Below are 23119 nucleotides of genomic sequence, written 5' to 3'. Positions count from 1 at the left end.
ACATGGGGAGGCTTTACCTAAAGATGACAAAATTGCCCTAGCATCTGATTGGCCCAGACTTTCTTGATGCAGCTTTTTGGTTAAATTTGTTGTTGTTTTCTACTATTCGTGACCCCCATTTAGGGTTTTCTTGGAAAAAATACTGGAGTGGTTTGCCATTTCCTTCTCCAGCTCATTTACACATGAGGAAACTGAGGGAAATAGTTAAGTGACTTGCTAGTCACATAGCTAGTTAGTATCTGAGGTCAGATTTGAACTCATGAAGTGAATCTTCCTAACTGTAGACCTAGCACTTTATCCACTACACCACCTAGCTACCCTGGTTGTATAGGGGCATATAAAGTCTCAACCAAATAGAGTCTAAGGTATATTAGACTTGATGGTGCATAAAACCATGTGAAGCGCCATATCCTGATGACCTGCCAATCAGATACGTTTCTGTGAGGAAGAAAGGGAAGCTGGATCTATCAAAACTAAAGATAAATGCTTTTGTACTTATCCTGGCTGCATATCCTTGCCATGGTAGGGCAGAGTAATTATTAGTATTAATTATTAATTTGATGATTTATATTATTAATTAGTAATGATCTAGAATTTATTATTGTTATTAATTATTTATAGGTGTCATAAGAGCCACTCCTCTAAGCATTTATTAGGGTTTTGAATAGGTAGTTGTGCAACAAGGATACTTATGATCAATAATTAATAAGAAATTATTAAGAACCGAATATGTGGCAAGCACTGTGCTAAGCGTTGGGGATATAAACATGAAAAAACAAAGTCTCATTGCTAGGATATGGTGGAAAGGCAGTAAGAAAACTCTCAAGGTAGTGCAGCCAAATGAGAAATGAGATGTCTGAGTTGAGATTTCTCTTTAAGTGGAGATTTGGAGTTCATGGCCCCACCAATTAATTAGAGAGGAAGGAGGTATTGATGAGGTGAAGTTCCAAGACTGATGAGATCTTACAGACTGACAGGGTCATTCAAATAATGAGCTTCCTGGGGGTATGGTAGAAATGTCAATAAGAGAAGTCCCAATGTATGGAGCCAAGTGAGAAATGTGGTATAAGTTTTTTTTGTGTCTGAGCTTTTTTCTAAGACTATTTGGGTCTGAACTGATGCTTTCTTGAATAATGTTCTTTATCTGGGATTCCTATAACCAGCCTTGACTATAATATGCTATTTTTGGAGGAATGGTCAGTTTTTAGATTAATTTGATTTCAAGAACAAGTTTCATACTCATCTACCTCTGGCAGAGCGACTTTGTGATGATGTTGTAGAACTAAATTCTTAATGTCTTTACTAGAGGTTGTAGCAACACCAAATGTATGTTTTCCTTTAATTAAAATCGTATATGCCACATTGCATGGAAAATCCTTATTAGGGAAACCCTGGTCAGTCATTGGAGTGACCTCCTAGTGCTTGGTTCTGCTCAGTCAAAGGGGAAAGTGCCCAAAAGGGATTTCCTCCATTGGCCAAAATGAATCATTCAAAAAGTGGAACATTTATGATGTTTCCTTAACAGATCTATCCAATTAAAAATGCTATTTCCATTTTACTATGCTTCCTTTCTTTACTTTTACATAAATGCATTAGTGATGTCATTGATTTGGAAATTCCCTCCAGTAATGTAGATTTCAGTCCATCTATGCCTACACATCCTTAGTTGACTGTTGTCTGTGACTTCCCATGTTTGTCATAATAGATCCATCCAGTGTGCCAGAAACAGTTGGAGGTATGGAGAGTCTGTAACCTGACTACCAGCAACTGGTAGTCCTTCCCTTCTCTTCCCCCATTCTAAGCCATAGTGACTTGGGCATATGACATAGGTGGAAGATGGATTGAAATAGTTAGAGACTTGAACCAGAGAGATCAATTAAAATGCTGTTTTAATAATCTAGGCTAGATCTGATGAGGGCCTGAACTAAGTGGTAGCTGTGTGGGTGGAGAGAAGAGGTAGATGAGAGAATGTGAGAAGGGGTAGGTGGAGGGAAATATGGATGTAGAAATGGAAGGATGTGGCAACTGATTGGATATGAAGGGTAAGGGGTAGTAGAATCTAGAGTAACTTCAAGATTGTGAACCTGGAAGACTAGAAGGATGGTAATGTCCTTAATAGAAATAGGGAAGTTGGGGAGATGGATAGATTTTGGATAGGATAACGAATTCAGTTTTTGAGATGTATATTAGACATATAGTTTTAAATATCCAATAGGTAATTGATGTGAGACTGGAGCATGGAAGAGAATTTAGGGCTAGATGAACGAATGAATGAAAATCACTTAAAAATTCTTAGTATGTCAAGCATGGTGCTAAGTGTTGAGGTACATACAGAGTGATAAGCTAGATAATCTCTTCTCTCAAAAAGCTCACAGTCTAATTAGGGGAAAGAACACATAGGAGGGTTCAGCTGCAGAATGGATAGAAAGGTTTATGGTGCAATGGCAAGGCAGATGACAAAGGCCAGTGGTCCTTAGTGTGCATCAGCTGCCCAGGTAAGGGAAGGAAGGAAGGAAGGAAGAAGGTGATGCTTTGACAGGGCAGATAAGAAACCATCTGGTTTGGTAGTCCAGATGGCATAGTGGCAGATGGTAAAGCCTGATTTTCTCTTGGGCACCTGGTAGGATTGTGAGAGTTATTTGCTGTAGCGGTGATAATTAATCCATAAGAGCTGATGAAGTTGGCAAATGAGAGGGTTTAGACAAGGCAAGAAAGTCCATGACAGAAGAATTTGGAGAGGGAGAGGTATGGGAGATTCCTCTGCAGTTTTTCCATTAATGTAGTTTACTTGGGAATGATATTAATAATGATCATGATCATAGCAAATGTTTTTATATAATTTTATAAAACTATGTGCCAGGCAATGTGCTAAGCACTTGGCAAATATTATATCATTTGATCCTCATAGAAGCCCTGGAAAGTAGATGATATTATTATCCCCATTTACAGTTTAGGAAACTAAGGCCAATAGAGAGTTAGTTGCCCGAGGTCACAGAGCTATTAAGTGTGAGGCCAGATTTGAACTCAAGTCTTCTTGACACCAGATCCACCTTGCTATTCACTGTGCCACCTAGGTCTTTATACTCTCAAATATATTGCTTTAGCCCATTTGCTAATATTTTACTTTTTGTTAGCCTGTAATTTGATATATAACTTACTTTCTTTAACAAGTGAATTAGTGGCAAAAATCTAACTTAATTTTTTAAAAAAATCAGTTTAAAAGAGGAAAGTTGTACAAGGAAAAAAGCAAATTACTTTGTTAAATGAGAGGGGAAGGAGAAAAGGGAACAAGCTCTTATTTAGAGCCTGCTGTGTGTCTGGCAATGTACAAATATCATTTGATCTTCACAACAACCCTGTGAAGTGGGAATTATTAATATCCCTGTTGCATAATTTACGAAACTGAAGCACGCAGCAGTAAAGTGATTTGGCCAAAGTCAAACAGCTAGTAAGTGTCTAAGGCTGGATTTGAACTTAGATCTTTCTGATTCAAGGCCTAGTGCTTTATCCGCACCGAATCTACAATTTGATTTTGTTTATTATGCCAATTAGAGTCTCAAGAATCTGGTTCAAATTTTTACAACATGAATTGTTTAATTAATTTGTCCTTTGTGTCATTAGCCATAGTATGCAATATAGTGATGTTTGATCTGCACAGTCATTTCTTAAGACACATACTGGACAGTGAGAGGCAAATATTTTTTTTCAGTTCCTAGGGAAGGTTGGTGGTTTAAAAATAATTTTATTAGAAATTTAAAGTTTAAATTTAAAATTATATTTAAACACATTTTTTCTCTTCCTAGAAAATCATCTATCCACAAACACCATAGTTTGTGTAGTATTCAGTGATGACTTATTTTAGAATCTTATATTTAATAAACATTCCTTTTCAAGTGGTTATATTAAAATTCTACTTTGCAGTTCTAAACCATCTAATGTTTAGGGCAGTATAAATTATTGTGTTTTTGAAGTATTGAGATGTTTTGGTAAATAAGATGATGGAAGATTAGGAGAGAAACAACTTTTCAGGTAAAATTTTAGTGAAAGAAAATGGATGCAATTTTATTTAATTCTATATTAAATGTTTCTAAAATTTGAGAGGAAATCTATTTTAAAAATTGAACTTATTTATGAAATTTATGACCTTAAGAGTAGGTAATCCACTTTTTGCACTTTATAGATAATTTCAACAAAACAGTGCCTTTTGACAGTTACTCTGCTATTCAGAAAAAGTAATTTTGACTTGAGATGTAGTATGTTTAAAAAGTACATATAATTTTAAAAAATGTTCACAGTTTCTGTAAATGCACCTCAAATCAATTTGTGTATTGTCTGCTGTGACCATGAGAACACAATAGTACATAATGCTATTCAACATTAGAAATTCTGCAGAACATGTTGACCCAAATCCCAAGAAAAAGTAAATTTATTTATTCAAAACAATCTTCAGAAATTTGTCCTTACTTCCCAACTTGTTGCTAGGTAATTATTTGTTAATCTTTAAGCCTTAGCATGTAGATTCCTGGATGGGGATGTGTCTCTGGGAGAGATAGGAGCTTACTCTGTTTAGGCTAGCGGTATGAGGATACACCATCCTATGAGAGGGAAGGAGAGAAGGAAGTACATAGCTGTGTCAGTGTTTCTTAATGTTCATCTTCTACTACATTGGTAAATAGGGGAATATCTTCGAGTCAGGAATGTACTTGTATGAATTGAGTGAAAAATGAAATCAGTTATTGACTTAATTTAAATATGTAGATTTTTGTTATTAAAATAAATGAATGGACTTAACTTCAGATCTCAAAAGCATTTAAATATATCTTTGTGTGTGTGTGTGTGTGTGTGTGTGTGTGTGTGTGTGTGTGTGTGTGTGTATGTGTGTGCCATGTTGATACCGTTCACATGAAGTTGGAAATGTAGCAATATGAGGTTGGACTCTGTGGAACAAAAGTGTTGCCCACATGTCATTGAGAAGCTATAAATGAATGTTCCTTGGTAGCACTTTTTGTGCAACTGTTCTTGGATTCAATCTACCTGATTCTGGAGGCACTGTCCATTTTGGATTAATTGAGATTTAAAGCCAAGACCATCTAGCTGAATGTCTTCACTAGGCCATTTGGCAGCTTTTTTCTTAAAATCTTTGAGGTATACAGATGTCTTTTGTGTATTACTCATTTTTGGCACAGTTCATATCATGCTTGTCAGCGAAATGAGTGAAGTCTTGGCAGTAAATTCTGGTCAGTCAAGCAGAAGAAGAGCAAGAGGGAATCCTTAGGTAAGAGTCCTTGAAAATTAGAATGTTACAAACACAATGGCATCAGAATAGTTTAGGTAAATTGTTGAACAAATTGTAAATGCGTTTAGTTTACTCAGTAAAGTTATGTTAGGACTTATTAAAATATTTAACCCACCTGTCCCCTTAACTTTTATTTTCTTTAGGATAATTTTTCACTTATCCTAAGTAAACTAATATAGCATTCAACTTTAATTATTATGTTATCATATTACTACTATTATGACTAATTAATTCATGTCTTTCTTATAGCTGACAAATACAAGGATTCTATATCAGATAATGCTAAAAATGCTGACAATGCAGCTAAAAATGCAGAGCCCCTGATAAATTTGGATGGTAAGTGTGCAACTGAGTAAAGATTGTTTGATAACACTCTAATTTAGCTAAAATGCTTCAAAGTTTTGTGTTATTTAGAATTAAATCTTTCAATATAGATTCATTTTAGTGAACAAATATTCAAATGGATACAAAGTTCAAAAGGATAAATAAGTATTTGTGTCAGCTTAAAATCTAATTTTTTTTAATGCAATGGTTTTCTGAAATCTTATCCTTAGGATATTATGTAATAAGTTTCCATTCATTTCCCTTTCTTAGAGTGGTGTCTCAGTTTTGTAAGAAGGGAAAATTGTGTATATTTTTAAGTAAAATAAATTGACCCACATATGAATATATCTAACTTTTCTGAAGAAATTTTAAATAGATGAGCGTGATTTTAGAAAGAAAGACTTCCATTTTAAAATCAATTAATAACACCATAGTAATGTTTATGGATAGCAAGGTTCCAATGCATTTAAAAGATTTTTCTGTGTAGACCACTTTGTTACATAGCTATATATACATAGCTGGGATACCCAACTATAAATCTTTTTTTTTTTGTGGGTGGGGGTTAGGCCGTTGGAGGTACTTGCCCAGGGTCACACAGCTAGTAAGTATCAAGTGTCTGAGGCTGGATTTGAACTCAGGTCCTCCTGACTCCAGGGCTGGTGCTCTATTCACTGTGCCACCTAACTGCCCCTATAAAGAGAGATATAGTCTCTTAGATCTCACTGTAATTGAGTAGTGGGCAGTGTTTTTTTTCCCCCACAACTGTAAGTCTTAATTATTGAATGGGTTTTAAAAAAAAAAGGACCAGTTATGTGGTGTATCTAAATGGTTATAAGGATATTCAGGGGTATTAATAATAAAGCTTCAGTGTTTAAAGTTCAGCTTGATCATTTTAAATTGATTTTCACTCTTTCCATTTGGTTAATTCCATATTTTTCCTGAAAGGAAATGGAATTCTTGTCTTAGATAGACTGGAGGAGACTTAAAGAATGTATGCTTCATTAAAATGAGTGTATTTATATGTTGATTAATCATAAGACAATTCAGTCTGAGCTAAGGCAGAACACATTTTTTATGATTACATGTTATTACTGTTTTATCTTCAGTAAAATCAATATGAGAGAGGGAAATTAATGGAAAACTAACATTATATGCAAAATTGCAGAAGCATAGTATTTTTAGAACAGCCTTACATTGGAAAATATCCTACTCAGTGATATTATCATAATTATGTTGTGTTGTTGTTAAAGCAAGGTGGAGATTATTGGCATTTACTGTTTATCACAAAAATAATTAAATTCTAAATAATTTAACCCAGTGAGACTCAGGCTCTTGCTTAGGTACACTGATAGGTTTCACTGTTTCAACCTCTTTTAGTCAGTCTTTGCTTTTTACTATTTTTTGTTGTTTGCTTTAAATGAAGATTCTTATTAGTTAGTTCATAAAAAGATAATCTACCAGTGACTGGTTCTTTTTGAAGTCTTTTTTATGAATTGTCATTCATATGAACTAATAAGCTTTTGGGCCTCTCAGAAGCTGCAGATTATATTGATGGTTTTGGAAAGAAATGTTAATGAAAAATATTACATATATTTTGTAGAAAAAGAATTACATAGGATAAAATCAATGTGAATAAAATTACTTGCCAGACCTTTAGATTTGCGTGCATGAGCATCACTGAAGCAAAACAAGTAGTTTTACCATCATGTTTGTTAGTGCTAAGATTTTAATTTTGTATGTTCTTTGGAGTAATTCTTGGATAAAAAATTTTAGATGCCTTTTTTTTCTTTAAAGTTCTCAGCCAAGTAGTAATCTAAATCTGTATTTTACCTTTGTAAATAAATGTGAAATCAACTTTTATATGTATTTGTTTTATAGTGAATAATCCTGATTTTAAGGCAGGAGTAATGGCTTTGGCCAACCTTCTTCAGATCCAGCGTCATGACGATTACTTGGTAATGCTTAAGGTCTGTTTATATTCTTAAATTTAATATTATAAGAGAAGTACTATATGTATCTTTCTTTTAAAAAATACCATAATTCTGCAAAGTGTGTGTGGTGTTCTCTTTATTGAAATAAAACCGATATTGTGAAATTTTAAAAAATACGCATAGTACATAGTCCTACAGTTTTGTAGCATACTTTGTATCTCGGTAATAAGATCACTAATCAGTGAACCAGATTTTCTGCGTATAGAAATGAGGTGTGTTGGAGCTCTGAGATGAAATACGCTTTGTATTTAGGAACCTGTATTATGGTGGGTAGCCAATCTATGTTCTTAGGCCTGTGATTATCCTTTATAGTTTCATGCTTTGCCTGAAAAAAATGTGATGAACAAAATGTTGTTTTGAATTATTTTTAACATGTGTTTAAATGTAATACATTCTTTGAAATAACTAAACTTTTAAGATACGTAAATGGCACCTTTAATTAATCAAAACTAGAGAAAAATATTTTCACAGCAGCAACAGTTTTTGTGTGTTAAGGATGGTAATGGAAAGGGGGAGGAGTACTTTTGAGGGCAGGTAGCGAGGTGAGGGTGGGGATGAGAAATCTAAACTACATATTGTAGCCCTTTATTCTCAACATTGGTGAATTCTGACTAATACCCTTGGGTATCCTTGTACTACAGAGTCATAGAAAGAAAAAGATGATATGCCATTTAATTTACCCATCTATGTAGAAAGAAAGATTAAAAAGTTTTTTTTTTTAATCAGGCAATTCGCATTTTGGTTCAGGAACGCTTAACACAGGAGGCAATTGCTAAGGCAAATCAGACAAAAGAGGTATGTGTATTTCTCTAAACTAGAAATGAACTATTTTTGATGACCCTTTCGGATGGTGTAATAGATGAATGTCTTTATACATGTTTTAAGCACCTGTGGTAAGAGCTGTCCTACACGTTGTTGAGGTGGGTTGTGATTGTGTGCCCTTGCTGTGGCCATATTCCCTAATTTCTTTGTTTTTTAAGGAGACTGCTCATCTGGTTTTATGGTCTTAATATTTGTATTATGGTCCTCCAGTTCTCTTGATTGTTTTAAGATTGTTTTAGTTCTTCCCTAGACAATTTAGGAACTGTGCCACCAAGAGTTAAGATGTGATGGGAGCTGTACTAGTTTTATGTGAATAACTAACACGTGGATAGTTTAGCATATGCTTTGGGTTGTTTTTATCTATCTAGGTGTTAACTTTAATACGACCAAATGTAATGAGAGTTCTAAAGTTTTTCAAAGTTTTTTTTCACCTTCTATAAATTATTTTCCTAGTTCTGTTCACTTCAGTCTGTATCAGTTCATAGAGGTCTGTCCAATTCATCATTTCTTATGGCACAATAATATTCCTTACATTTATATATAACTCAGTTTATTTAGCTTCTTCCCATTGGAATACAACATCTTACTTTCCATTTTTTTGGCTACTACAAAAAAAGCTGCTACTCATATTTTTGTACATAAAGATCCTTTTCCTCTTTTTCTGATCTCTTTGAAATATAAACTTAATAGTGATTTGGCTAAGTCAAAGAGTATGCTTTTCAGAAGGACTGGACCAATTAATAGCTCCATCAACATTTCACTACAGTGTCTGTTTTCCTACAACCCCTCCCACATTTCTCATTTTCCTCTTTTGTCATCTGTGCCAGTCTGATAGATGTGAGTTGGATTGCTTTAATTTATATTTTAGTTTATAAATTAATTTACATCAGAGATGCTTTCATTTACATTTTTCTAGTTATTAGTGATTTAGAGTATTTTTTTATGTGATTGGTAGCTTGGATTTCTTTCTTTGAAAACTGGCTGTTCATATCCTTTAACTGTTGAGGGAATGACTCCAAGTCTTATAAAATTGAATCAGTTCCTTATATATCTTTGTTATGAGATTTTTATCAGAGAACTTGGTTGCAAAAATTTCCCTCTTGTTACCTGTTTCCATTCTAATATTTACTGTAATAAATTTGTTGGTTCAAAACCTTTTAGATTTTGAATAAACAAAATTGACCATTTAATCTTGCATGTTCCTTTGTATAAGTTGTTTAGCCGTAGAACTAATTTGTTTTTGATGTGACTTCAAATTTAGGTCATGTATCCTTTTGAGGTTTATCTTAGTAAATAGTGTGATGTGTTGGTCTAAATCTAATTGCTGCCTGTTGCCTGTTTTCTCGGAAGTTTGTGGTAAATAAATCCTTCTAGTAACTGTGGTCTTTGGGTTAATCTTAACATTCTGCTATTATGTATGTATAATCTGTTCTATTGTTATAGCTTCCTTTTTGTTAGCCAGTGTCAAATCATTTTTTAAAATTTTATTTTTTTATGAAATAAACATTTTGGTAATATAGTACAATTAAAAAAGTAAAAAAAATGAAATTGCAAATCTACTATGCACAGCTTGCTATTTCTTTCAAGTATACAAAAAAATTACCATGTAAATTTTTTTTCTTCCCTCCTTTCCCACCCCCCCACCCTAAAGATGGCTATCATTAGGTACGAAGAGGGGTGTATATATACATATACATATATATATATGTATATATATATATATATATATGTAAAATTATTCTAGACATATTTCTGTTTATCAATTCTTTCACTGGATGCACTTAGCCTCTTTCTTCAAATGTTCTTTTGGGTTAATTTAGGTATTTTTAATAGACAAAATGACTTATTTGCTCAAAGTCATTCTTAAAACAATATTACTGTTATTATTCAGTATTCTCTTGTTTCTGCTCATTTCACTATTCACTGTTTCGTGCAAGTCTTTCCATGTTTTTCTAAAATGATTGAGCAGCTCATCATATCTTATATCACAATAATATTCCATGAGAAGCATATACCACAACTTGTCCAGCCATTCCCCAATTGATGGGCATCCTCTCAATTTCCAATTCTTTGCAACCACAAAGAGAGCTGCTGTAAACATTTTAGAACACATAGGTTCTTTTCCTTTCTCTCAAATAGTGGTATTGCTGGGTCAAAGGGCATAGGTAGTTTAATAACTCTTTGAGCATAATTCCAGATTGCTTTCCCAGGTGGTTAGATCATTATACAGTTCAACCAGCAATGAATTAGTGTCCCAATTTTTCCACATCATTTTGGTGGTTACTATTATGTAGTAAAATTTTATATCAGATACTGATCAGGACACTCTCCCTCCTCCCTTCCTTCTCACTAATGATTTGTTTTTCTATATGAATTTCATTTTTTTTTTCTAGCTCTGTAACATATTCTATTGAAAGTTTAATTGGCATAACAGCATAAGTGAGAGAAATGATTATTAATAACCAGTGATTTGGGGAAATCCAGAGTTCTCTCCTTTTTTCTTTTTTTTTTTTTTAACATTTTTTGTTTAAAGTTTTAAATTCCAAATTCTATCCCTCCCTGCCGCCCTCTCGTCCTCCCCTAGCCCTAGTTGTGTAAAACATTTCCATATTAGTCATTTTGTAGAAGACATGAATATAAGAAAAAAAAATGAAAGAAAGAAAGTGAAAATTAGCATGCTTCAGTCTGTATTCTTTCTCTGGAGGTGGATATTATGCTTCATCATTAGTACTTCAGGATTGTCTTAGATCATTGTATTGTTGAGAATATCTAAGTCATTCACAGTTCTTCATTGAGCAGTATAGTTGCTCCTGTGTACGACATTCTCCTGGTTCTGTTCACTTCATTTTGGATCAGTTCATGTAAGTCTTTCCCAGTTTTTCTGAACCATGCTGCTTGTCATTTCTTATAGCACAGTAATATTCCATTACAATCATATACCACAACTTCTTAAACCATTCCCCTATTAGTGGGCATCCCTTTGATTTCCATGGCTAAACACTAACTGAAAGAGTTGCTGTAAACATTTTTATACAACAGGGTCTTTGGGATCTCTCCCTTTTTCTGACGTCCTCATTTCAAGGCTTCAGGGCCATCTTCAGTTGTTCTGATCTACATCTTACTCCTGGACCCAGATGGCTCCAAAGGAGAAAGTGAGGCTAATAACTTTGCACAGCCCTCCCTCACTTAAATTCAATTCACTTGTAATTCATGGCATCACCCTGTAAGATTATACTAGTGTTGCCAGATAGGTTATCTTTGCTTATAAATTTTATAGATGAGGAAACTGAGCAGTGGGCAAGTGACTTGCCTAGGATCATACAACTAGTAAGTGTCTGAGATAGGATTTGAATTCAGGAAAATGAGTCTTTCTCTGTGCCACCTAATTTCCCTAATGCTGTTACTAGGAGTTTATATTTTTGGACTTCTTTCTGGGGATGACATTGTGAATTGTTTTCTATTTTCACTTTCTCTTATGGTTCCTAGAGTTCATCTTGCTGTATTTGCCATTCTGTCTCTACAGGATACTATTACATACCTATTCCATAGCTGCTTTGGAACCATAACCCTAGCCTAAATAAAATATACAACTTTGTTTCTTCTCTCAAATTCTATATCAATATCACCCAAACACTTAGGTCAGATTGCAAATATACATATTTATAAGCCAAATCCCAGAGAATTAATCATGTATAGGAATTTCACTAGGACTTATTAAAGGTATACAAAACCTGTATGATAAAGAGAAAAAGTCTAAACCTAAATTTAAACAAGGAATGGAAGTTAGTCCTAACCAAGAACACTTTTATCTTAGCAATGGCAATAAAATATGGCATTATTTGTGTTTTCCTGGGAATTCCTCTCTAACAACACCATATATGTACCCCAAGGTATGTAAAATCTAAATTTTAATCACTACAAATATAGCAACTGCTATTTATAGCCCCAGCATGATCAAGATTGGGCACATGTAAATTGATACTGGATTTTGAAATGGTCCATATGTTTTATGCTCCTAGTGTCAATGTAGAACCAGTGTGTCAGCAGTATCACACCAAACTAGGGAAAAGATTGGAACACATGTACGTCATATTAAAAAAAATCTCTGAGGTCCATTTTTGGTAGGATTTTCATAAACTTGATGGTTTAACTGGCCTGGGCTGGCATCTATAATCTTGTCTTCATAACATCATTAGGGATCACTAAATATGTTACAGGCATACCGGTTTTGACCCCTGCTGGGAGGCAGCTTCCTGGGCTAATCTTTATCTCTTCATATGTGATGAATGACTTCATATTAACATAGCAGGGGAATAGTATGGCAGAGAAAAGAATATTCTTTCTTTTGGCACATTTGAAGATACCCCCAAAACCAGAGTCCTCTAACACAGACAGAGTACTTGCTTGAGGCTCTATGATTTCTCTGCCTCCCTGTAAATGTATCTTGAAAATCTGTAGGCATTTGTGAAAATCATTTGAAAGTCTCCTGTACAGCCATTGGCAAGAATTTCTACTCCATGAGATGGAACCATCTTTGCATGTAAATTTATCCCTTAGAAAATCATTTATAATCACTTTGGCCTTTTCTGGGGCAATGCCCAACAATACTATTTTTAAAAATAGTATTTTTTTTTTATCCCAGTTACATGTCAAGAAAATTTTAGCATTTATTTTTATAAGATTTTGAGTTTCAAATTTTTCTCCCACCCTCCCTCCCCTCTCTTCTGAAAATGATAGGCAGTTTGATACACTTTATACATGTCCTAGCATGTAAAAATATTTTCATATTAGTTACAGTTGTGAAATAAGGAACAGATTAAAAAATGAGAAAAAATAAAGTACATTTGTACATTTTACATTTGTAAAAGAAAATGTGCTTCGATCTGCATTCAGAGTCCATCAGTTCTTTATCTGGGTATTAATAGCATCTTCCTTTATGAGTGCTTTGTAGTTGTCCTGGATCATTATATTACTGAGAAGAGCTGAGTTATTCATAGTTGATCATCACACTGCGTTGCTGATACTATGTACAATATTTTCCTGGTTCTGTTCATTTCACTTTGCATCACTTTGTACAAGACTTTGCAGGGTTTTTTTTGTTTTGTTTTGCTTTGCTTTTAGGCAGTTGGGGTTAAGTGACTTGCCCAGGGTCACACAGCTTTGGAGGCTTTTCTGAAATCTAACTGTGTTCATCATTTCTTATGCACAATAGTATTCCATTATATTCATTCCCTAGTTGATGAGCATCCTTTCAATTTCCAATATTTTGCTACCACAAAAAGGGCTGCTTTAAATATTTTTGTACATATGAGTCCTTTTCCCTTTTTTATGATCTCTTTGGGATACAGACCTAGTAGTAGTATTGCTGGATCAAAGGGCATGCACAGTTGGTTGTCCTTTGTGCATAGTTCCAGATGGCTCTACAGAATGGTTAGATCAGTTGACAGCTTCACTAACAGTGCATTAGTGTCCCAGTTTTTCTAAATCCTCTTCAACATTTATCATTTTCCTTTTTTGTCTTATTAGCCAATCTGATAGGTGTGAGGTGATATCTGAGAGCTGGTTTAATTTGCATTTCTCTAATCAGAAGTGATTTAGAACACTTCTTCATATGCCTCTAGATAGCTTTGATTTCCTCATCTGGGAACTTCCTGTTCATATCCTTTCACCATTTATCAATTGGGAAATGACTTGTATTCGTATAAATTTGACTCAGTTCTTTATATAATTGAGAAATAAGGCCTTTATCAAAGACACTTGCTGTAAAGATTGTTTCCCACCTTTCTGCTTTCTTTCTTTTTTTAAAAATATTTTAATTTTCCCTAAGTTACATGTAAAAACAATTTTTAACATTTGTTTTTTAAAACTGAGTTTTAAATTCCCTCTTGTCCTCCCTCCCCAACTCTCCCCTCATTGAGAAAGCAAGTAGTGCGATATAGGTTATATGTGTGTAATCATGTAAAATATGTCCATAAAAGTCATGTTGTAAAACAAAACAGACAAAAAAACCTCAAGAAAAATAAAGTTTAAAAAAAAAGTGTGCTTCAATCTGTGTCAGACACCATCACTTCTTTCTCTGGGGATAGATAATATTTTTCATCATAAGTCCTTCAGAGTTGTCTTGGATCATTGTATTACTGAAAATAGCTAGGTCATTCACAGCTGATCATCTTACAATATTGCTGTTACTTTGTACACAGTACATTTCACTTTGCATTAGCCCATGCAAGTCTTTCCAGGTTTTTCTGAGAGCATCCTGCTCATCATTTCTTATAGTACAATAGTATTCCATCATAATCACATACTTCAACATGTTCATCCATTGCCCAGTTGATAGGCATCCCCTCAATTTCTGATTATCTCTCCTGGATCTGTTTGCCAGGTCAGTTGTTTTTCCAGTGAGATAATTCAGATTGTCTTTTATATTTTCATTCTTTTGGGTTTATTTTATTGTTTCTTGATTTCTCATAAAGTCATTAGCTTCCATTTGCTGCATTTGAATTTTTTTGAAATATCTTTTTTAAGAATATGTTTTTTCCAATTACCTGTAAAGACAGTTTCCAAGATTGATTTTTGAATGATTTTTGAGTTCCAAATTTTTCTCACTGTCTCCCTTCCTTCCTTCCTCTTTCCCCTCCCTCCCTGACCTCTCCTTTCCCTAAGATGTCAGACAATCTGATATAGGTTATATATGTCCAATAATGTAAAACATATTTCCACATTAGTCACACTGTGAAAGAAGAAACAGAACAAAAAGAAAAAAAACATGAACAAAAGTGAAAATAGTATGCTTTGATCTGCATTGAGCCTCTATTAGTTCTTTCTTTGGATGTAGATAGCATTTTCCATCATGAGTCTTTTGAAGATGTCTTAGATTATTAATGTATTGCTGAGAAGAGCTAAGTCAATCATACTTGATCATCACACAGTATTACTGTTAACTTTGTACAATGTTCTTCTGGTTCTTCCCACTTCTCTCAGTATCAGTTCATGTAGATCATTCCAGGTTTTTCTGAAATCCACCTGCTCATCATTTCTTATAGAACATATACTATAACTTGTTCAGCAATTCCCCAATTGATGAGCATCTGTTCAAATTTTTAATGAATTATTTTTTTCAGTGAGCTTTGGACCTCCTTTTCCATTTGGCCAGTTATGCTTTTTAAGGCATTCTTCTCCTCTTTGGCTTTTTGGACGCCTTTTACCATTTGACTTAGTTTGTTTTTTTCAAAATGTAATTTAATGATAAGAAAAAAATGAATTAAACTCATTTTAAGTGGCTAAAAAAACCCTAACATTAAACAAATAAGAAAACTTGGCATAATTATTTACGCAAGAGATAATTTAATAATAGGAGATACGGTAACTATGTTGACTTACTGTGGTCTTTGACTACTGTGTCTTGTGTACCTAATCTATTCCACTGTTGCACCACTCTATTTCTTAGCCAGTACCACATAGTTTTGATGATTAGTGCTTTATAATATTGTTTGAGATCTGGTATTGCTAGGCCACCTTCCTTTGTATTTTTCTTTCAATGTTCTTGACTTTTTGTTCTTCCAGATGAATTTTGTTGTTATTTTTTCTAGCTCCATAAAATGATTTTTTTGATAGTTTATTGGTATGGTACTACATAGGTAAATTAGCTTAGGCACAGTTGTTATTTTTATTATATTGGCTTAGCCTAACCATGTGCAATTGATAGTTTTCCAGTTGTTTAGATCTGACTTTATTTGTGTGAAAAGTGCTTTGTAATTGTGTTCATATAATTCCTGGGTTTGTCTTGGCAGGTATACTCCTAAGTATTTTATATTGTTTACAGTTACTTTAAATGGAATTTCTTTTTCTGTCTCTTCCTACTGGGCTTTATTGGTCATATGAAGAAATGCTGATGATTTATTTATAATCTTCCATCCTGCAACTTTGCTAAAGTTGTTAATTATTTCAAGTAATTTTTTACTTGATGTTGTAGGGTTCTTTAAGTATAAAATCATATCATCTGCAAAGAGTGAGTTTTATTTCTTCATTGCCTATTCCAATTCTTTCAATTTCTTTTTCTCATATTGCTACAGCTAATATTTCTAGTACTATATTGAAAAATATTGGTGATAATGGGCATTCATGCTCCCTCCTGATCTTTCTGGGAAGACTTCTGGTTAATCCCCATTAAAGATTAAGCTTGCTGATGGTTTTAAATAGAGACTGCTTAAGATTTTAAGGCACACTCCCTTTATTCCCATGCTTTCTAGTGGTGTGTTTTTTTTTTAGTAGGAATGGGTGCTATATTTTATCAAAAGCTTTTCAGCCTATATTAAGATAATCATATAATTTCTGTTGATTTTGTTATTGATATGGTCAGTTACGTTGATAGCTTTCCTAATAATGATCCAAATCTACATTCCTGGTATAAATCCCACCTGGTCATAGTGTATAATCCTTGTGATATATTGCTGTAATCGCCTTGCTAGTATTTTGTTCAAAATTTTTTCATCAATATTCATCAGGGAAATTGGTCTATAATTTTCTTTCTCTATTTCACCTTTTCCTGGTTTCAGTATCAGCACCACATTTGTGTCATAAAAGGAGTTTGGTAGTGCTCCTTTGCCCATTTTTCCAAATAGTTTATATAGTAATGGAATTAATTATTCTCTAAGTATTTGTAAAATTTACTTGTAAATCCATCTGGCCTTAGGGATTTTTTCCTAGGGAGTTCATTAATGGCTTTCTCAATTTCTTTTTCTAAGATGGGGTTACTTAGGCATTCCATTTCTATGTAATTTATATTTTTGTAAATATTGTCCATTTCTCTCACATTGTCAGGTTTTTTGGCATGTAATTGGGCAAAATATTTCCTAATGAATTCTTCAATTTCTTCTTCATTGGTGGTGATTTTACCCTTTTCATTTTTGAAACCAGCTATTTGATGTTCTTTCTTTTTTTTTTTAATTAACCAAGGCTTATCTATCTTATTGATTTTTTTTCCATAAAACCAGCTTCCTTATTAACTCAATAGTTTTTTATTTTTACTCTTATTAATAGCAGTTTGATTGTCAGATTTCCAGTTTGGTGCTCAGTTGGGGATTTTTAATTTGTTCTTTTTCCTGTTTTCTTTTTTTTAATTGCATGCCCAGTTGATTGATTTGTTCTTTTTCTATTTTGTTGATGTAAGAATTTAGAGAAATAAATTTTCTCCTAAGTACTGCTTTGGCTGCATCCCATAAATTTTGGCATGCTGTCTCATTGTTGTCACTCTCTGTAATGAAATTACTGATTTTTTCTATGATTTCTTCTTTGACCCACTTATTCTTTAGGATTAGATTATTTAGTTTACAATTAATTTTTACTCTGTCTTTCCACTGTGTACCTTTCCACTGTCCTTTGTTCACTATAATTTGTATTGCATGTGATCTGAAAAGAATACATTTACTATTTCTGCCTTTTTATATTTGATTTTGAGGTTTAAATCTCAATGGTCAGTTTTTATGTAGGTGCCTTGTGCTGCTGTCAAAAAGGTGTATTCATTTCTATTCCTATTCAGTTTTCTCCAAAGGTCTGTCATATCTAACTTTTCTGTTATTCTGTTTGCTTCTTTAATTCTTTCTTGTTTATTTTTGGTTGGATTTGTTGAATTCTGAGAGGGGACAGTTGAGGTCCCTAACTAGTATAGTTTTGCTCTCTATTTCTTCCTGTAATTCACTTAACTTCTCCTTTAGGAATTTGGATGCTATACCACTTGGTGCATATATATTTAGTATTTCTGTTGCTTCATTGTCTATGGTACCTTTTAGCAAGATGTAGTTTCCTTCCTTATCTCTTTTATTTAGGTCTACTTTTGCTTTTACTTTGTCTGAGATCAGGATTGTAAACAACATATTGTAGGGTTCTAGTTTTTAATCCATTTTGCCTGTTTCCATTTTATGGGCAAGTTTGTCCCATTCACATTCATAGTTTTGATTACTATCTGTGTATTTCCCTCTATCCTATTCTCCTTCTGCTTGTCCTCTCTCTGCTTTCTCCTTTCCTTCCTTACTGGTGTTTTGTTTCTGTCTACCATCTCCCCTGATCTGCCCTCCATGCTGCCTTACTTTATCTCTTCCCCTCCTGCTTCCCTGTTGGATAAGATAGATTTCTATATTCAACTGATTGTGTGTATTATTCCCTCTTTGAGATAATACTGAAGAAAGTAAGGTTCAAGCAATGCTCATCGCCCACCCTCTAAGCTTCCCCTCCACTGTAATAGGTCTTTAGCATCTCTTCAAGTGAAATAATTTACCCCATTTTACCTGTCCCTTCCTTCTGAACCCATTGTACTTCTCTTTGTCATCTCTTAGATTTTTTTTTCTTTCCCTCAAATTCACCTTATATCACCTTTATCTATGTACATTCCTTCTAGTTATTAATACTATTAATGATACAATTTTTAAAAATTACAAGTATCTTCCTATGTAGGGATGTCAGTAATTTAACTCTGTTGAATCCCTTATGTTTTCTTTTTCCTTTTTACCTTTTGATGTTTCTCTTGGGTCTTGATTTTGGAGGTCAAATTTTTGGTTTAATTCTAGTCTTATGAAATTTTGAAATCCTTTTATTTTGTTGAATGACCATTTCCCCCCTTGATGCTCAATTTTGCCAGGTAAGTGATTCTTGGTTGTTTTCCTAGCTCTTTGACTTGTGGAATAACATGTTCCATGACCTCTGGTCCTTTAGTTTTGCATCTGCTAAGTCCTATGTTATTCTGATTGTGACTCCTTAATGTTTGAATTGTTTCTTTCTGGCCACTTTTAATATTTTTTCCTTGACCTGATAGTTTTGAAATTTGACTATAACGTTCCTTGGGGTTTTATTTTGGGATCTCTTTCCTGAGGTGATTGGTGAATTCTTTCAATGCCTACTTTGCCCTCTGGTTCCAGAAAATCAGGGCATTCCCGGATAATTTTTGAAAGATGCTGTCCAGGTCTTCCTTTTGATTATGGCTTTAAGTTAGTGCAGTGATTCTGATATTGTCTTTCCTGGATCTATTTTCTAGGTCAGCTGTTTTTTCCATGAAGTTTTTTACATTTTCTTCAATTTTTTCATTCTTTTGATTTTATTTGATTCTTTTTTTTTTCTTTGGTGAGGCAGTTGGGCTTCAGTGACTTGCCGAGAGTCACACAGCTAGTGAGTTTTTATGTGTCTGAAGTCGGATTTGAACTCAAGTCCTCCTGATTCCAGAGCCGGTGCTTTATCCACTGTGCCACCTAACTGCCCGTTTGATTGATTCTTGGTGTCTCATAGAGTCCTTTGCTTCCACTTGACCAATTCTAAATTTTAAAGTATTGTTTTCTTCAATTAGCTTTTTTACATTCTTTTCCATTTGGCTTATTCTACTCTTAAAGGAGTTTTCTTTAGTGGATTTTTGTATCTCCTTTTCCATATCGCCAATTCTACTTTTTAAATTGTTTTCTAAGCTGTTGACTCTTTTTTTTCAGAATTCTCTTGCAGTACTCTCATTTCTTTTCCACACTTTTTCTTCTGCTCCTTTTTGAGCTCTTTCACAAGTTCTTTCTGGGTTTGAGATCATTTCCTGTTTTTCTTTGGGGTTTTGCCCATAGGTGTTTTGACATTGTTATTCTCCTCTGAGTTTGTGTTTGCCTCTTCCTTTCCTCTTCTCCTAGTATAATCAACCCTTTAATTATTATTAGCATTTTTTTTTGCTTTTTTGGTGAGGCAGTTGGGTTGTGACTTGCCCAGGGTCACACAGCTAGTAAGTATCATGTGTCTGAGGCCAGATTTGAACTCAGGCTGGAGCTCTATCTGCTGCACCCCTAGCTGTCCCTTTAATTTTTTTTTTTTATCAGCACAGCAATGTCAACTCATACCCACACCTTCCCTCTATGTCTACCCCTTCTAAATGTCATAATAAAGATACAGTTCTCAAGAGTTACAAGTATCACCCCCCCCATGTAGAGTTGTAAACAGTTTAACCTTACTGAATAACTTTTTTTCCCCTTTCCTGTTTACCTTTTTATGCTTCTCTTGAGTTTTATATTTGAAGATCAAATTTTCTGTTCAGCTCTGGATTTTTCATCAGGAAAATTTCGAAGTCTCCTGTTTCATTGAATGGCCATCTCCTGCCCTGAAACATTAGGCTCAGTTTTGATGAGTAGTTGATTCTTGTTTGCAATCCAAGCTTATTTGCCTTGCGGAATATCATATTCAAGTCCTCTGATCCTTCAGTGTAAAAGCTGCTAGGTCCTGCATAATCCTGACTGTGGTTTCATGATATTTAGATTGTTTCTTCCTGGCTGTTTGCAGTATTTTCTCCTTGACCTGATAATTCTGGAATTTGGATACAATATTTCTTGGAATTTTTATTTTGGGATATCCTTCAGGAGGTGTTCAGTGGATTCTTTCAATGATTATTTTACTTCTGGTTCTGGGACCTCAGGACAGTTTTTCTTGATAATTTCTTTTTCTCTCTCTCTCTCTCTTTTTTTTTTTTTGGCAGTTGGGGTTAAGTGACTTGCACAGGGTGACACAGCTAGTAAGTGTCAAGTGTTTGGTCTGGGGCCGGATTTGAACTCGGGGCTGGATTTGAACTCAGTTCCTCCTGACTTCAAGGCCAGTGCTCCATCTACTGTGCCATGTAGGTGCCCTGATAATTTCTTGAAAGATGTTGTCCAGGCTCTTTTTCTGATCGTGGCTGTTGGGACAGACCAGTAATTCTAAAATTATCTCTCCTGGATCTATTTTCCATGTCAGTTGTTTTTCCAATGAGGTATTTTACATGTTCTTCAATTTTTCCATTCTTTTGATTTTGACTGATTCTTGATGTCTCATAAAGTCAGTAGTTTCCACTTGCCGAATTTTAATTTTTAACAAATTACTTTCTTCAAGTTAGCTTTTGTACCTCCTTTCCATTTGGCCAATTGCATTTTTCAATGCATTTTTGTACTTCCTTCTCCATTTGGCCAGTTCTACTTTTTTAGGAGTTGTTTTCTTCAGGGGATTTTTTTCCTTTTCCTATATGGCCAATTGTATTTTTGTTTTTGTTTTCAGCCAGAGACAAGGTTTATTAAAGATCTGCCATATTGGCCAGACTCTTAAGGAATCTGAACATTTGTGAGCCTTTGGCTGGGTTCTTAAGGAATCTGAGCAGTGGCTAGATTTTAAGAATCTGAGCCACCAATTCTATATTTTAAGGAATTGTTATCTGCAGTCAATTTTCATCCTTACTTTTCCAAGCTGTTGACTCTCTTTTGTACCTTTCATTTCTTTTCCCAATTTTTCTTCTGCCACTCTTACTTGACTTTTAAAATCCTTCTTGAGCTCTTCCAAGAAGGCTTTTTGGGTTTGAGACCAATTCATATTCCCCTTTGATATTTTGGATGTATGTTTATTGAAAATGTCCTCTTTTGAGGTTTTTTTTTTTAATCTTTCCTATCTCCATGCAAAGAATGTATACTCAGTGTTTGTTTTTGCCTTTTTGCTAATCTTGTTTGCCTATTTCCTGGCTTTCTGGGGAACAGGGGGCACTGTCCCAAGGTTTTTATTTGGGGGTCCAGGGGTTTTGTGTGTTGAGGCCTCAGGTGCTGTCAACTGGAGGCTGTAGGGGTCTGTCAGCTTACTTAGTGCTGAGCTGGGGTCCTAGTGGTGATGTTTCATGTGTGCTGCTGTTCATCGTTTCTTATAGCACAATAGTATTCCACTACCTTCATATACCACTTGTTCAGCCATTCCCCAGTTGATGGGCATCCCCTCAATTTGCAAATTGTTATTTTTATTATATTAGTTCATTCTACCTATCAATAATTGATATTTGTGCAGTTGTTTAGATCTGACTTTATTTGTGTGAAATGTGTTTTGTAGTTATGTTCATATAATTCCTGGGTTTGTCTCAGCAGGTAGACTCCCAAATATTTTATATTATCTACAGTTATTTTAAATGGAATTTCTTTCTATCTCTTGCTTCTGGGCTTTCTTGGTAATAAATAAAAATGCTAATGATTTATGTGGGTTTGTTTGTGAGTGAGTTTCAAGCATTGCCTGCCCCTTCCCCACCATTTTCCCTTTCAGTGTAAAAGGTCTTCCTTGTGTACCTCTTTTGTTTGAATTAGGTCTTTCCATTCTTCCTCTCCCTTTCCTACTTCTCCCAGGGCATCCCTCTTTGTCACCTATCCGATTTTTTTACATCATGCCAACCTAATTGACTCATTCCCATATTCTCTTTTTATGTAGAATCTAACTGCCCTAATAATGTTACAGTTCTTAGAAGATTGATGTGTCATCTTCTTTTACTGAAAGATACTGAGTTTAACCTTATTGAGTCTCTTATTATCTCTTTCATCTTTACCTTTTTATGTTTCTCTTGAATTTTGTATTTGAAAGTCATATTTTCTATTCACCTCTGATTTTTTTCATTAGGAATGCCTGGAAATCCTCTATTATTTCATTAAATTTCCATTTTTTCCCTGAAAGTTGTTTTGCTAGGTAGGTTATTCTTTGTTGTAATCTCAGCTCTTTTTGCCTGCCAGATTATTATTTTAAACTTTCTGTTCCTTTAACATGGTGGTTGCTAAATCTTATGTGATCCCAAACTTGTGTCTCCACAGTATTTGAATGGTTTATTTCTGGTTGCTTGAAATATTTTTTCTTTGACTGGGAACTCTGGAAGTTGGCTGTAATACTCCTGGGAATTTTTACTTTG

At 34.3% G+C, this 23119-nt stretch overlaps 1 protein-coding gene across 1 annotated transcript in view; it reads left to right on the top strand.

The window, feature by feature from the left end:
• Positions 1-23119, top strand: part of RTRAF (RNA transcription, translation and transport factor) — a 40488-nt gene that overhangs the window by 9025 nt on the left and 8344 nt on the right. Inside the window, exons 4-6 of the mRNA XM_020974851.2 lie at positions 5546-5632; positions 7499-7587; positions 8338-8406. Coding sequence (XP_020830510.1) covers positions 5546-5632; positions 7499-7587; positions 8338-8406 — 245 coding nt within the window. The remainder of the gene's footprint in view (positions 1-5545; positions 5633-7498; positions 7588-8337; positions 8407-23119) is intronic.

Source organism: Phascolarctos cinereus, unplaced genomic scaffold (genome assembly GCF_003287225.1).
Source record: "Phascolarctos cinereus isolate Bilbo 61053 unplaced genomic scaffold, phaCin_HiC Scaffold_3;HRSCAF=262, whole genome shotgun sequence".
Classification (NCBI taxonomy): domain Eukaryota; kingdom Metazoa; phylum Chordata; class Mammalia; order Diprotodontia; family Phascolarctidae; genus Phascolarctos; species Phascolarctos cinereus.
Note: the sequence above shows the minus strand (reverse complement) of the source record. Positions and strands in the feature narration are given on the sequence as shown.